The following is a 12,119-nucleotide window of genomic DNA, read 5'->3' on the forward strand; positions in this document are numbered from 1 at the left end:
TACCCAGGGAGTGGATTGAGTAGCTGGGTTATACTGGATGCAAAGGATCAGGGAGAGGAAAGGTAAGCCTCTGAGCCCCAGAAAGAGGCTGGCGGGTGTTGCAGGACCAGGGAAGTAGAGGGAGGTGAGGTCGGGCCTGGGTCCAGAGGCAGTGCTCCTGGGGCCCAAGGAAGGCACCAAGCCGGTCCGGGTGAAAAGGGTCAGGAAGCAGCACTGGCTCCCCGGGTGTCTGGGGCCCCAAGACTAGGAATGGCACAGGGCCCAAGCTTGGAGTAGAGAACAGCCGGGGAGATGGAAGGGTGAGCGCAGCTGGGGGAGTCAAGGCGCGGAGGGCTGCGCAGTAGATTTACCCCAAGAGAGGCCCGAGGGCAGGAAAGCGGGCCAGGAGAATTAGCCAGTGGTGCAGGTCTGGGAAGCAGGGAGAGGTGAGGGTGGGTCCAGGTCCCCCCGAAGCAGTGCTCCTGGAGCCCAAGGAAGGTATCAAGCTGGCCTGGGCGAAAAGGATCAGGAAGCAGCACCAGTTCCCCAGGCGTCTGGGGACCCAAGACCAGGAATGGCGCAGGGCCCAAACCAGGAGCAGAGAACAGCGGGGGAGATGGAAGGGTGAATGAGGCGGGGGGGAGACCAGGCGCGGAGGGCTCTGCAATGGACCCACCCCCAAGAGGCCTGAGGATAGGGGCGCACACTGTACTTTATAATGCCAGAAAAAATTTCTTTCAGACTTAGAATTATTCAGTTCTTCAAAAATTTGTATCTCCTGCTGAGATTCCCTTTCTATGATGACTTTCTTTTACATTGTTGAACATATTTATAATATGCTTTAATATCATTGTCTACAAACACTTAAGAATCATCATGGGTCAGTTTCTGTTCACTTCTCTCTTTTTCTGTGTGTGTGTGTGTGTGTGTGTGAGAGAGAGAGAGAGAGAGAGAGAGAGAGAGAGAGAGAGAGAGACCCAGGCCTTCACATATGCTCGGCATGTGCTCTGCTACTCAGTCTTTTAACAATTAACAGTCAAAATTCTCTTTTTTGCCTGTTTTCTGTTCTCTAGTAATTTTTACTTACTGGACATTGTGAATAAAAAATTGTAAAAATTATGGATTCCATTATCTTCCTCTGAAGTGAATATTTTATTCTAGAAGAAGTTAAATTTGCTGAGCTCAAACTCCAAACTCCTCTGTGGTAGAGCTGACTGTCTTCTTGGTGTTTTTACTCATCTAGCTGTGGTTTTCCCTCAGGGCCCCTGGAGTCTCCCTCATGCCAATGGTTCAGGGGTCAGCCAAGTATGTTTGGGCTGAGTTCGGTAAGGATTTTGAGGCCCTAACCCGTGTAACTACCTCAGTTTCAGCACCTCCCACTTACTTCATGGCTTTGCTAACAGTCCTAAGACTTACTCTGTATGTAACCCCTCAGGCCAGTAAGACTGAAGGTTTGCATAGAGAGCAGAGTCACGGAAACATGACTTTTCTCCAGTGAAGTTCTCCTCTTTCAAGACCTGACTCCCTTCAGCTTCTGCTGGTCATTTTCCAAAACCTTCAAATAAAAGTTATATTTTTAAATGTAGTCCAGATTTTATTAGGGGCTTCTACAAACAACTTCACTAACACTAGATATGCCAAATATCACATTCTTCAATGTGATAGTTTCATTAAAAATTTTTATTTCATCCATTACAGGACATACCTATCTCTCCTAATCTTTATGCACAAAAACCTGTACTTATAGTTTCTAGGGGACAGTAGACCAACATGGAGTTTGAAATCAGAGAAACAGTAAGATGTGGAAGGTTCCTTACCCCCTTGTGCTTCTCCACCTGCATCACAGAGGAGATTGTTTTAAACTCACAGGCATGTTGGAAAGACTGTTTATATTGCCTAGCATATATTTAAAAATATTCTTTTAAACAGAGTTGGGATGTAGCTCAGGAGTCGAGTGCTTGATTAACATGCACAAGGCCTTTGGCTCACCCCCAGCACTGCAAATGATGATGGCAGTGGTGGTGATGATAAATGCTTATATTGTGCCCTGCTTGGTTCTTATTGTCAGCTTCACACAACCTAGAGTCACCTGGGAAAAGGGAACCTCAACTGAGGTATTTCCCAGATCAGATTGGCCTGTGGTCATGTCTGTAAGAAGCCGTCTTGACTGATGATTGTTGTGGGAGAGCCCAACCCACTGTGGGTGGCACTAGCCCTAGGAAGGTGGGCCCAGGGTACACAAGAAAGCCAGCTGAGTGAGCCAGAGAGCAGCATTCCTCCAGGGTCCCTGCCTTGAGTTCCTGCTCTGATTTTCTTCAGTGGTAGATTTTGATCTGGAAGTGTAAGCCAAATAAACCCTTTCTTCTCCAAGTTGCTTTTGGTCATGGTGTTTGTCATCGCAGCAGGAAAGCACACTGCAAAGCAAGTAACAAGTACCGAAAGCAAAACAGAGGCTGTTGCTTCCTTTTCCTTAAACCTCTTCCTCCATTCCAGGAGAGAAAGCAGCAGGAGGAACTCCTAACACATGACTACTTTGTTCCATTTACTCTAACTCATTAATAACACTTAATCTACTTAATAAGGATGGAAGAGAGGGGAGAACACATCTCACTGGGTGAGATGAGGTGGAAGCAGGAGCTGTCCCATCGGACACTGAGTGAGGGAGGAGTCACACCTCCATGGTGTGTCTGCATGGGCAGGGCAGAGGCAGGGGGATGCAGAGCAAGGATGGGCTCTACCACAGACCATCCCCATGGGTAAGTAAGCATCTCTCTACAGATACAGCCACATCAGCTAGCCATGGCAATCTAGGAACCAAGACTGCAGGGCTAAATGAGGCTAAATTCAAAAGTGAAATAAAATAAATAAAAATCTCAGGACAAAATGGGCTTTGAGGCCGAAAACACACATTTAACTAAATTCTTATAAATGTATTGTGCTTCTCCTGTTTAAAAGTAAATTTGTTCTCCAACAAGAAACAAAAGTTGTAATTGTACAGGACTACATTTTGTAAATAATATTTTAACAGTAGATTATGAAGATTTTTACCAAGTATTTACATATTATCTTACATTATTTTTACTATCTGAATTATATTTACCTGTAAATATGACATAATCTGCTCAGTTTTAGTTGAAAATTTTGGTTTCTAGCCTTAATAAATGATTTTATCTCCAATAATTTCTTAACTTTTGTTATGTATAATCAATGTACAACGTACTTATCTATATCATTATTAAATACATGAACAAAGACGAACCATAGAAAGCAAGAGAATGCCTTCCTTAGGACATCAGCTGGGACCACTGTTCTTTAAATCAAGTAAGCCGCTACCTGATCACATAATTGTCCACCCTATTTCTCCATCTATCTTTCCCAGTGTATGAGAGTCTTTACTAAATATTTCACAAATGACAAGCTATGCCTTTTATTTTTTTCAGAATCTAAGCTGTGTTTCTAGCACTCCATTATAAAAGCATAACCAGACATCAACTGTGCTAAGTGAATTAACATTGAATTTCTTTTCTACATTTATTAGAGACAGATGAGGCAAACAGAGTTGCTGCAAGGAAATAAAAGTGGAGGCACTGTTCCAGTGGGTGACCCAGAGCTGAGGAGCTGGCTCCCCAAGAAGAATGAAAACTGTCGGAAGACTTGGCACCCATAGCAGACAGTATTCACATAGCAATATAGAGTCTCAGGTTGAGCCACTAAGTTACTATGGAAGGAGAAAGGGCCGAAGCAAAACTGACATGCTGAAGCTGTGCCACAAAATGTTTTTTGAAATAATCAGGTATAATAATAATCAGGTCCATGTTCACGGGTTCTGCATCCATACATTTAACCAACTGCACATTAGAAATATTAGAAAAACTCTGCATCTATACCAAAAAATATACATTTTCTCTGCTATCGTTTCCTAAACAAGAGTATGTTTACATAACATTTACATTGTGGTAGGTATTATAAGTAATCTGAAGAAGGTTCAGAGTATGTAGGAGGATGTGCCCAGGAAGACAGCAAACACCATGTCACTGTACAGAGAGGATCTGAGCACCCACAGATTTGGTACCCACGGGGGCCCTGGAACATACTGCCTGCAGACCCAGGGGGATGGCTGTTCTTTTATGTAATGACTATTAGTCTCCAACTGGGTGTGGTGGTATATACACACAACCCCAGCACTCAGGAGGCTTAGACATTGTGAGTTTAAGGCCAGCCTGGACTACATAGTGAGACTCTGTCTCCAAAAACAAAAACATCTCACAAAAATTAGTACAAGTAGTGCCTATAAATGTGAACATGTTTCTAGATCGCTAAGCAATGATGAAGAACAGAGGCATTTTCTTGAGCTTTTAAGGTGCACCAGAGGTCACTAGAGATTTTCTGTAGTCAGGTTGTAAATATCTAACCTGGTAGGCTATACAAGCTTGTTTCATTGTAGTATGACAGTACCAAAAAATATGTCAATCAATGGCTATGGCTATGTCCAACAAAATTTTATTTACAAAAACAGGTGGTGGGTTAGACATGGTCTGTGGGCTGCAGTTGGAAGACCAATAAGAGGAAAACACTTGGTGCAAAATAATATTAAACAATCTTTTGAATCCGTCCCCCAATTTCAAATGGCGAGCGAGAAAGACTGTAGTTTGTGTTCTTACAATGTGATCTCAGGCTAGAGCTGAACCAATTTCCCTACATACAGTCATGACCCGAGAATCATTTACCTGGGCATAATCCCCCAAAGCTGGGGAATAAGCGACGCACTTTTCCAGTGCTTGCTGCGGGTCACTTCCCTGAGAGAGTGCATCCAGAATGTGGCTGGTCATTCCAGTCTTCTGTGGAGTGGCTTTACTTGCTGCAGCTAAAAGCAGAATTAAGACAATGTAGATAATGTTATAAACTATAAACAGTGCAAAACACATTCTATTTCACACAGAATATAAAATTTCAGTTTGTCAATATATAATGTATATTTTTCCAGGAGGAATTAAACATTGTTCATTTATTTGGAACAATGAAAGCGGAAGTTGTCATATGGGTAAAGTGATTGTGGTCGAAGCATTAAAAAATATAGACATCTTTTTCTTTTCTTTTCTGTACTAAGGATTGAACCTAGGGCCTCTAAGCAAGCACTCGACTACTGAGCTGTATTTGAAAAAGCTTTGGAAGCTTTGGAAAAATTACAAATTAATGTTTAATTTGGAGAAGATACTTCACAAAATGCTAAAGTCGTGCATTAAAACGACATTCATCTTCAATCCCTTTGTACTCAAGTCTTTTTCCTATAAGTAACAGTTTTAGAACTTATTTCCCCAGATTCGCTTTGTACATTTTCAGAGTCAAATATACACATGTAAGGATATGTAGCTTTAGTAACATAAATGGAATTATTTGCTGTTCCTACTTAGAACTCAGCTCTAGAGATTACTAGCCACTCCCCTACCGGAATGCATTAATGTGTTTCTCAGTTTGTCATTACTGACATTGTTTAGGACTGTATTTGAGTGAATGGTTGATTAACACTAATTTCAGGCTTAATTAATTCTATTTAGGGAATATCTGGATATATCAGATTACATAAAGGTATATATATATATATCTGTTTTAGAATAACGGTTTTATATGTGCTGGGAAGAATGACAGTACTTAAGCATAACTCATTGCTCTCATTATTTTCAATCATGATTCAATAATAATTGAATAAAATGATTTTGTTCTTAACAGAAATGCTATTGCAAAGCTCTTTAAAGTGTCTGAATTTTATTATTCTTTTCAAGTAATGGAATCATTATTCAAGAGTGGGATCATGGCTTAGGGGTTAGTTTTGTCAACAGGCATCATATGCTTCCACTAAGTTGAAAAGAAAGTAAAACAGAGTCTTCAGGAACACTGCAATGCTGACTTGAAGTCCTCACTTACGTGGTAAGCACACACTGGGTAACACGCTAGCCAGATTCAAATATGGATTTTTACTGAGCCGAATTTCTTTTGGTGGCTCTCCCAAGAGTGAAGTCTGACTCTTCAAGGTAGCCTGTTCATCAAAAACAAAAGATGGGGTGCTTAATGAGAAGTATAAAAGATAAAGGAAGATGGACACCGCCAAAGTATGCCACATGCATGTGTGAAGACATCACAATGAAATCTACCATTCTGTACAGTTAGTTTATGATTATTTAAAATATACTCAGCAAAATAAAACACAGAAAGATTTATTTTTCCAATGCATCTAGTCTAGTGTGATAACGTGTGGTCCCTAATCTTTGGTAATAGAAACTTATGAAATGTTTGCTATTGAAATGAGCATATCCACTGTTATTGCTCTTTCAGGATTTCTTTTTTTATCTTTTTGAGACAGGGTCTCCCTGTAGTCCCAGCTGGCCTGAACTCACTATATAGACCAGGCTGGCCTTGAACTCAGAGATCCGCCTGCCTCTGCCTCCCAAGTGCTGGGACTAAAGGCGTGTGCCACCACACCTGGCTTCTTTCAGGATGTTTAAGCTACTCTAGAACCACAGAATTTTAAAATTGAAATAGAGCCTAAAGCATCTTCCCCAATCTTCTCACTTGCAGTTCTGCAGATTATCTTTACCAGAAAATTCTATACCTCATTTCTAGAAAGACAGTCACTAATATTTATTATTAAGATTTAAATTTCATATCATGGGACTGAAACCAAATGACAAAAGCAAAGTTATTTTGTAATATGGAGCAAAACAGATCAGCAAAATAACGCTTAGATGACAATGTTAGACATTAACATTTCTCAGAAATTAATGGTTTCACTATGTTTTCACATAACTGGGCAGGTACAAAGATTCTAATAAACGTGACAGGAAAAAGACCACGGTCCGATTCTTTGTTAGTCTTTGCACTTTCCTGATGGATTTTTTTACATTTTACTACTCTCTGATCATAAAGATTTTAAACTCACACAATTCCAGTTAACATAAGGTAAGATAAAGCTAGTAACTTAATTTTCCTTTTAAATTGATTTTTATTTATTTTTTTCCCCTAAGCACAATGAAGAAAGCAATATCCTAGTGCTTATTTTTGTATCGAGAACCACAGCTCCTCACATTTCTGCTCCTTTCCCAGCCAACACTGCTGCACTGCACAGAGGAATCTGTCTTTTATGTATTTTCATAAACCTCAAAGAAGTCAAGGTTTGCTTGTGATATGTCAAAGACATGTAGATATGTTCATTCATTCATTTTATGCTTCCTGACTGGTAATATTAAAATGAGTATGACAGAGATTCTACCCGTAAGAAATTCATAGTAGTACAGTGATTAAGATAGTTTAAGAGAAATTCCAACTGGAGGCATAGCTCAGAGGGGCTTAAGCCATTAGAGTGGGGACAGTCACTGAAGAAAATCAACGAGTGAGATGGGACACCACCACAGCTCAGGGATTGAAAGGTAGCCACAAGGAACGACCTTTACCTGTGTGCTCCCTTGTCCCCAAGCCTACCTCTGTGCCCTTTGGCTGGCTTTGCTGCATCTTCTGGTGGCCGGTTAGCAGGCCTCCAGCAGGAAGGCCCGAAAAGCTCTGCAGATAATGCTGTGACCCAGAGAAATTGGCTTCTGTGATCCCCACCGAGGCCGCCTGCTTCTCCTGAGGGGTCCCGTGCCCGGGCCCGGCTTGTCCAGCCTTGAGCTGGTTGGGGAAGAACGGTATGATGCCCAGCCCAGCTGCTAGTGTTGTCTGCGCTGGAATCAGATTAGATGCCACAGAGGTAAGAGAATGTTAGTGAGTTGAGACACAATAGTCTTCTCAGTACACACCTGAAGTGTTTGGTTCAAAAGGTGAGGTCAGAGGTCATATGTTCACGAGAAAACAAAAACAGCAATGACGCTTTTTTTCTTTCAACCACTTCTAGAATAATCTCAATAATACATTTTTGATAGTATTTTAACTATATATTTTAGAAGATTTTAGAAGATTTAGAAAATTTATATATTTTAGAAGATTTAGAATATTTAGAATATTTTCTTAACATTTAAACTGTATCAGTACTTAAAAAATGCCTATCAGTCAAGTGTGGTGCTACATGCCTTTAATCCCAGCACTCTGGCGGCAGAGGCAGGTGGATTGCTCTGAGATGGAGGCCAGACCAGGATGCTCTACATATCAAGTTCCAGGCCAGCTGGGGCTACATAGTGAGACCTTGTCTCAGAAAAAAACAAAGTCTTGCAACTGCAATTTAGTTGTATTTTTATTTGAAGAGAACAATTAAGTCTAGAGTGTGAAAGGTTTTATGACATTTAGTTTGCTCGGCTGGTCTTTATCAGGCAATGAGAGCTGGGTGCACATATCTCTTCTCAACTTGAGTTCAATGTCTTCACACTGGTAACTTGAAGTCCAAAAATAATATAAATCAAGACAAGACCGTTTTATAACCTAGAGAGCTAGTATTGAAACAATACCACACTACCATTGTTGTTGATTTTTAAGTTAATAATTAGCAATAGATAAACACTAAATCAACAAAAGTTTTACATTTTTATTCATAGGTTATAAAGTTCTGAAAGAAATAAAACTTTTCATGGGAATATTAGGAATCCTCCCACTTTTTAAGAATCTATAGGTCAGGACTAGTAAGATAGCTCAGTGAGTCAAGGCACTTGTCACCAAGGCTGACCACTTGAGTTCAAATCCTGGGACCCAGTCGGCAGGAGAGAATTGACCCCTGAAAGTTAACCTCCGACTTTCACTAACATGCTGTGGTATAAGTGTATGCACACGAACACAAAGGCACACAAATAAATAAATGTAATTTAAAAATTAAAACTAAATAAACATGTACAGGTTAGCCAGGTATGGTGACATGCACCGCCTGACTGTCCTGGGGCTTGGACAGGAGGGTTATCTGACCAACCTAGGAAACAGAATGAGGTCCTATCTTAAAATAAGCCTACCAAACAACAAACAAAAATTAAATGAAACCAGCTAATTTTGATAATTAAGTCCAATTTTCATTTTACAAACTCAGTAAACAAATTCTTAGTCAAGGTTTAATACTACATATTTGGAGATAGATACTTGGTTTTTCTATCTTTTAGCAATATATTTATTTAGACACTGAATTTTCAGTTCACTTAAAACAGCAAATGACAGCAAATCACGTATTATTTAATGTTAATGAAAGGAATAAACATTTTCACAGCTTTAAGTCACAGAAAGTTTCATTTCTGGAATGACAGACTCCACCATATTGAGAAATTTCTTTACTGATTTAAATATTGCCTGGTCAGTTTCAACAGTAAGAACTGACTGCATTATTTGGTCATTTGATTAGCTGCTTTTATGTATAAGAGACTAAATATGTTAGCCATGTTTGTGTGTCTTTTAAATGGCTGCTGGTTGCCAGGCATGGTGGCGCATGCCTTTAATCTCAGCACTTGGGAGGCAGAGGCAGGCTAATCTCTGTGAAATTGAAGCCATCCTGGTCTACATAGTGAGTTCGGGGAGATCCTGACTCAAAAAAAGGAAGGAAGGAAGGAAGGAAGGAAGGAAGGAAGGAAGGAAGGAAGGAAGGAAGGAAGAGGGACCAAGCTGAGTTGAATCCCCAGGAATAGTTGGGAATTCTCTGTTAATTGGTCTCTTGACAAACTCACCAAGTGATTGGGTAACAGGTCAGCGTGTCAGTGGTGGCAGTGACAGGGACCTGGTTCCACACTGTTACCCATAGCAACTTGAAGAGTTCCCTTAATTGTTCAGAGACCCTGACTCAAGTAAAACTGAATTGTTGGCCTTGACACAGAAAAGAATTTCAGGATGAGCCAGTATGAAGCAGAGTTGGAGTTTATTAAAAAGTTTTTTAAGACTTTTCAAGGGGAGATTGTAGCTTTCCTAATTGCTTACACGGGAGATCAGAGTCAACAGAGAAGTTGGTCTCCATCTAACCAAGCTTTCAATTAAACTTCAAACTGAAAAACATTTTCAAATTCTCAATAAAATAAGAAATTCTGGTGTAATATCATGTTTCTATTTTTCTAAAATGAAAAATGTTCTGTCACATGTCCATCACATATATCACAGTTTTCTCCAAGTACTAATTTGAAGATATAACTTAAAAACAATTCAAGTCAACAGACTTTAAATTTAGAAGAGCTAGTTAATTCCTTTTGGAAGAGCTGAGGGTTTCTTATCCAGCTGAAATTTCAATGGAGACACAAGTGATATGCTATGGGCCGAGGGGGCAGCATGTTGGCCTCAAATGGAGCTATGTCTTCACCTGGTGCTGCTGTGCACCTGCATAACATTAAACCTTATCCAGCAGGGACCATCTCATCTTGGCATGGAAGTCCATCAATAACGTATCAAAATCAAACCAGACAAGCCAAGAGAGCTCTTGAAATTTTAAGTGACCACGACTCAAATTTAATCTTCCTATAAATAAAAGAGGAATACAGACCAACTATCTTTAAATCTCAAAGCTGACTGCTTCCTGGCTTCTTGGTAAATACACATCATTTACTTTTGTGTGCTTCTCCATGGTGTCCCAGGTCCGTTTTCAGTGGAAGCGATGGCCCTATTGCCAGGGCAGGCTGCAACACCATCGGGGGAGGCTCTCCCAGTAAGCCGGGCTTCTACAAAAGAAGGGGAGAGAGGAAGACAGCGCCCCATGGTGGAAAGATAGAGCCTAGTAAAGAAGGATACACATGTGAAACTTTACAACCTCATCAATGGGCCAAGTCCTCAAAAGGAATGAACTCATCTCAAGAGGAAAAGAAATACTTACATTATTAGTATGGACATTGTCAAACTTCATTAATTGTTGCTGTGCCAGGGGTACATGAGAAAGATTCTGAAGGAGGAAGTGAGAAGCATTACCCAGAACTGAACTCTGTGGAATTAATAAGACACACAGTTAGTTTAATTTTGAAGAACTATTTGTTATTTAACCAACTCATTTAAAGTTCAATTCTCAAGTTAGTTTGAATAAAAGAATCTGCTTCTTTAATACAAGCAACAGCCTACTCTCAAGGTCATGCACTGCTACTTAACTATTCTAATGTACATGGGCATGCGTTTACAAGTCTGATTCCACATCCTTGCCCTTTCTCATCCTCTCCTCCCCTGACCCCTTTCTGGCTTTAATGATGGGGACATTATATCCATTCATTTATTCATTTAACTGATCAGCAAGATTTGCTGCACACTCTTTATGGACAGGATACTGTGCTACATAGTGAGAAATACAATATGACTGGCCCCAAGTGTCATACAGTCCCCTGAGGGAAGGAGACTTTAATCATAAAAGCATATAAAATTACAAATGGTAAACAGATGAGGAAAAATATAAGCAGCTACATGACCAAGCAGCTACATGAACTTTGCTTAGACTGGAAGATTCAAGGAGGGCTTTCTCAAGGACCTGGCTTGTGTGCTGAAGTTGGAACGCTGAGCATCAGAATAACTGCAAAGTTCAAGACAGTTACATGATGCTGGGGGAGGGACAAAAACCCCAGGGAGGAGTGAACAGGGCCTTGGGGACAGTGGGGTACAATGAGCTCCAGACAGGGAGGGATTTGCTTGTGCAGGTCTTAAAGGCAAAACATTCTATTTTTGGTGGTTCTCCTAACACAAGGGAACATTGTCAGCACTCTGAACTCCCTTCCCACATCACTGTTTGTACTTTATTACAGTCAGTGTTTTCCCTACTGTTTTGTTGTTTGAAGACATAGAATCACTCTGTAGCCTGAGCTGGCCTGGAACTTACTATGTAGCACAGGCTTGCCATAAACTCACAGTAATCCTTCTGCCTCAGTCTCCCCAGTGCTAGGATTATAGGCATAAGCCATCACAATTGATTTTCATACTGTTTGAGATAACACAGACTAGGAATGTTTTGCTCAAAGCTGTGGCTATAATGACTGTGGTGTCTAGTACATGTGTAGATAAGCAATAAAATGTGGGGTGAACAAATGAAGAATGATCAGGGACACACTGAAATACGGAGCCCTGAGTTAGACTGTGAAGATAAAAAACAAAAGGCGACACACACCTTTAATCCCAGCACTCAGGAGGCAAAGGCAGGCGGATCTCTGTGAGTTCCAGGCCAGACTGGTCTACATAGTGAGTTCCAGGACAGCTGGGGCTACAGGGAGACCCTGTCTCAAAAAGACCAAAAA

At 40.6% G+C, this 12,119-nt stretch overlaps 1 protein-coding gene across 4 annotated transcripts in view; it reads right to left on the reverse strand.

The window, feature by feature from the left end:
• Positions 1-12,119, reverse strand: part of Raver2 (ribonucleoprotein, PTB binding 2) — a 124,309-nt gene that overhangs the window by 22,126 nt on the left and 90,064 nt on the right. For 2 of the 4 annotated variants that reach the window (XM_008831063.3, XM_029562502.1), the window contains exons 7-11: positions 10,727-10,831; positions 10,463-10,574; positions 7,453-7,691; positions 5,902-6,013; positions 4,707-4,843 (exon numbers count right to left, since the gene is read on the reverse strand). In XM_008831063.3, the coding sequence (XP_008829285.1) occupies positions 4,707-4,843; positions 5,902-6,013; positions 7,453-7,691; positions 10,463-10,574; positions 10,727-10,831 (705 nt within the window). The remainder of the gene's footprint in view (positions 1-4,706; positions 4,844-5,901; positions 6,014-7,452; positions 7,692-10,462; positions 10,575-10,726; positions 10,832-12,119) is intronic. The other 2 variants (XM_029562504.1, XM_029562503.1) reach the window with 1 other exon arrangement.

The sequence above is a fragment of the Nannospalax galili genome, unplaced genomic scaffold (assembly GCF_000622305.1).
Source record: "Nannospalax galili isolate Female #2095 unplaced genomic scaffold, S.galili_v1.0 scaffold553, whole genome shotgun sequence".
Taxonomy (NCBI): Eukaryota; Metazoa; Chordata; class Mammalia; order Rodentia; family Spalacidae; genus Nannospalax; species Nannospalax galili.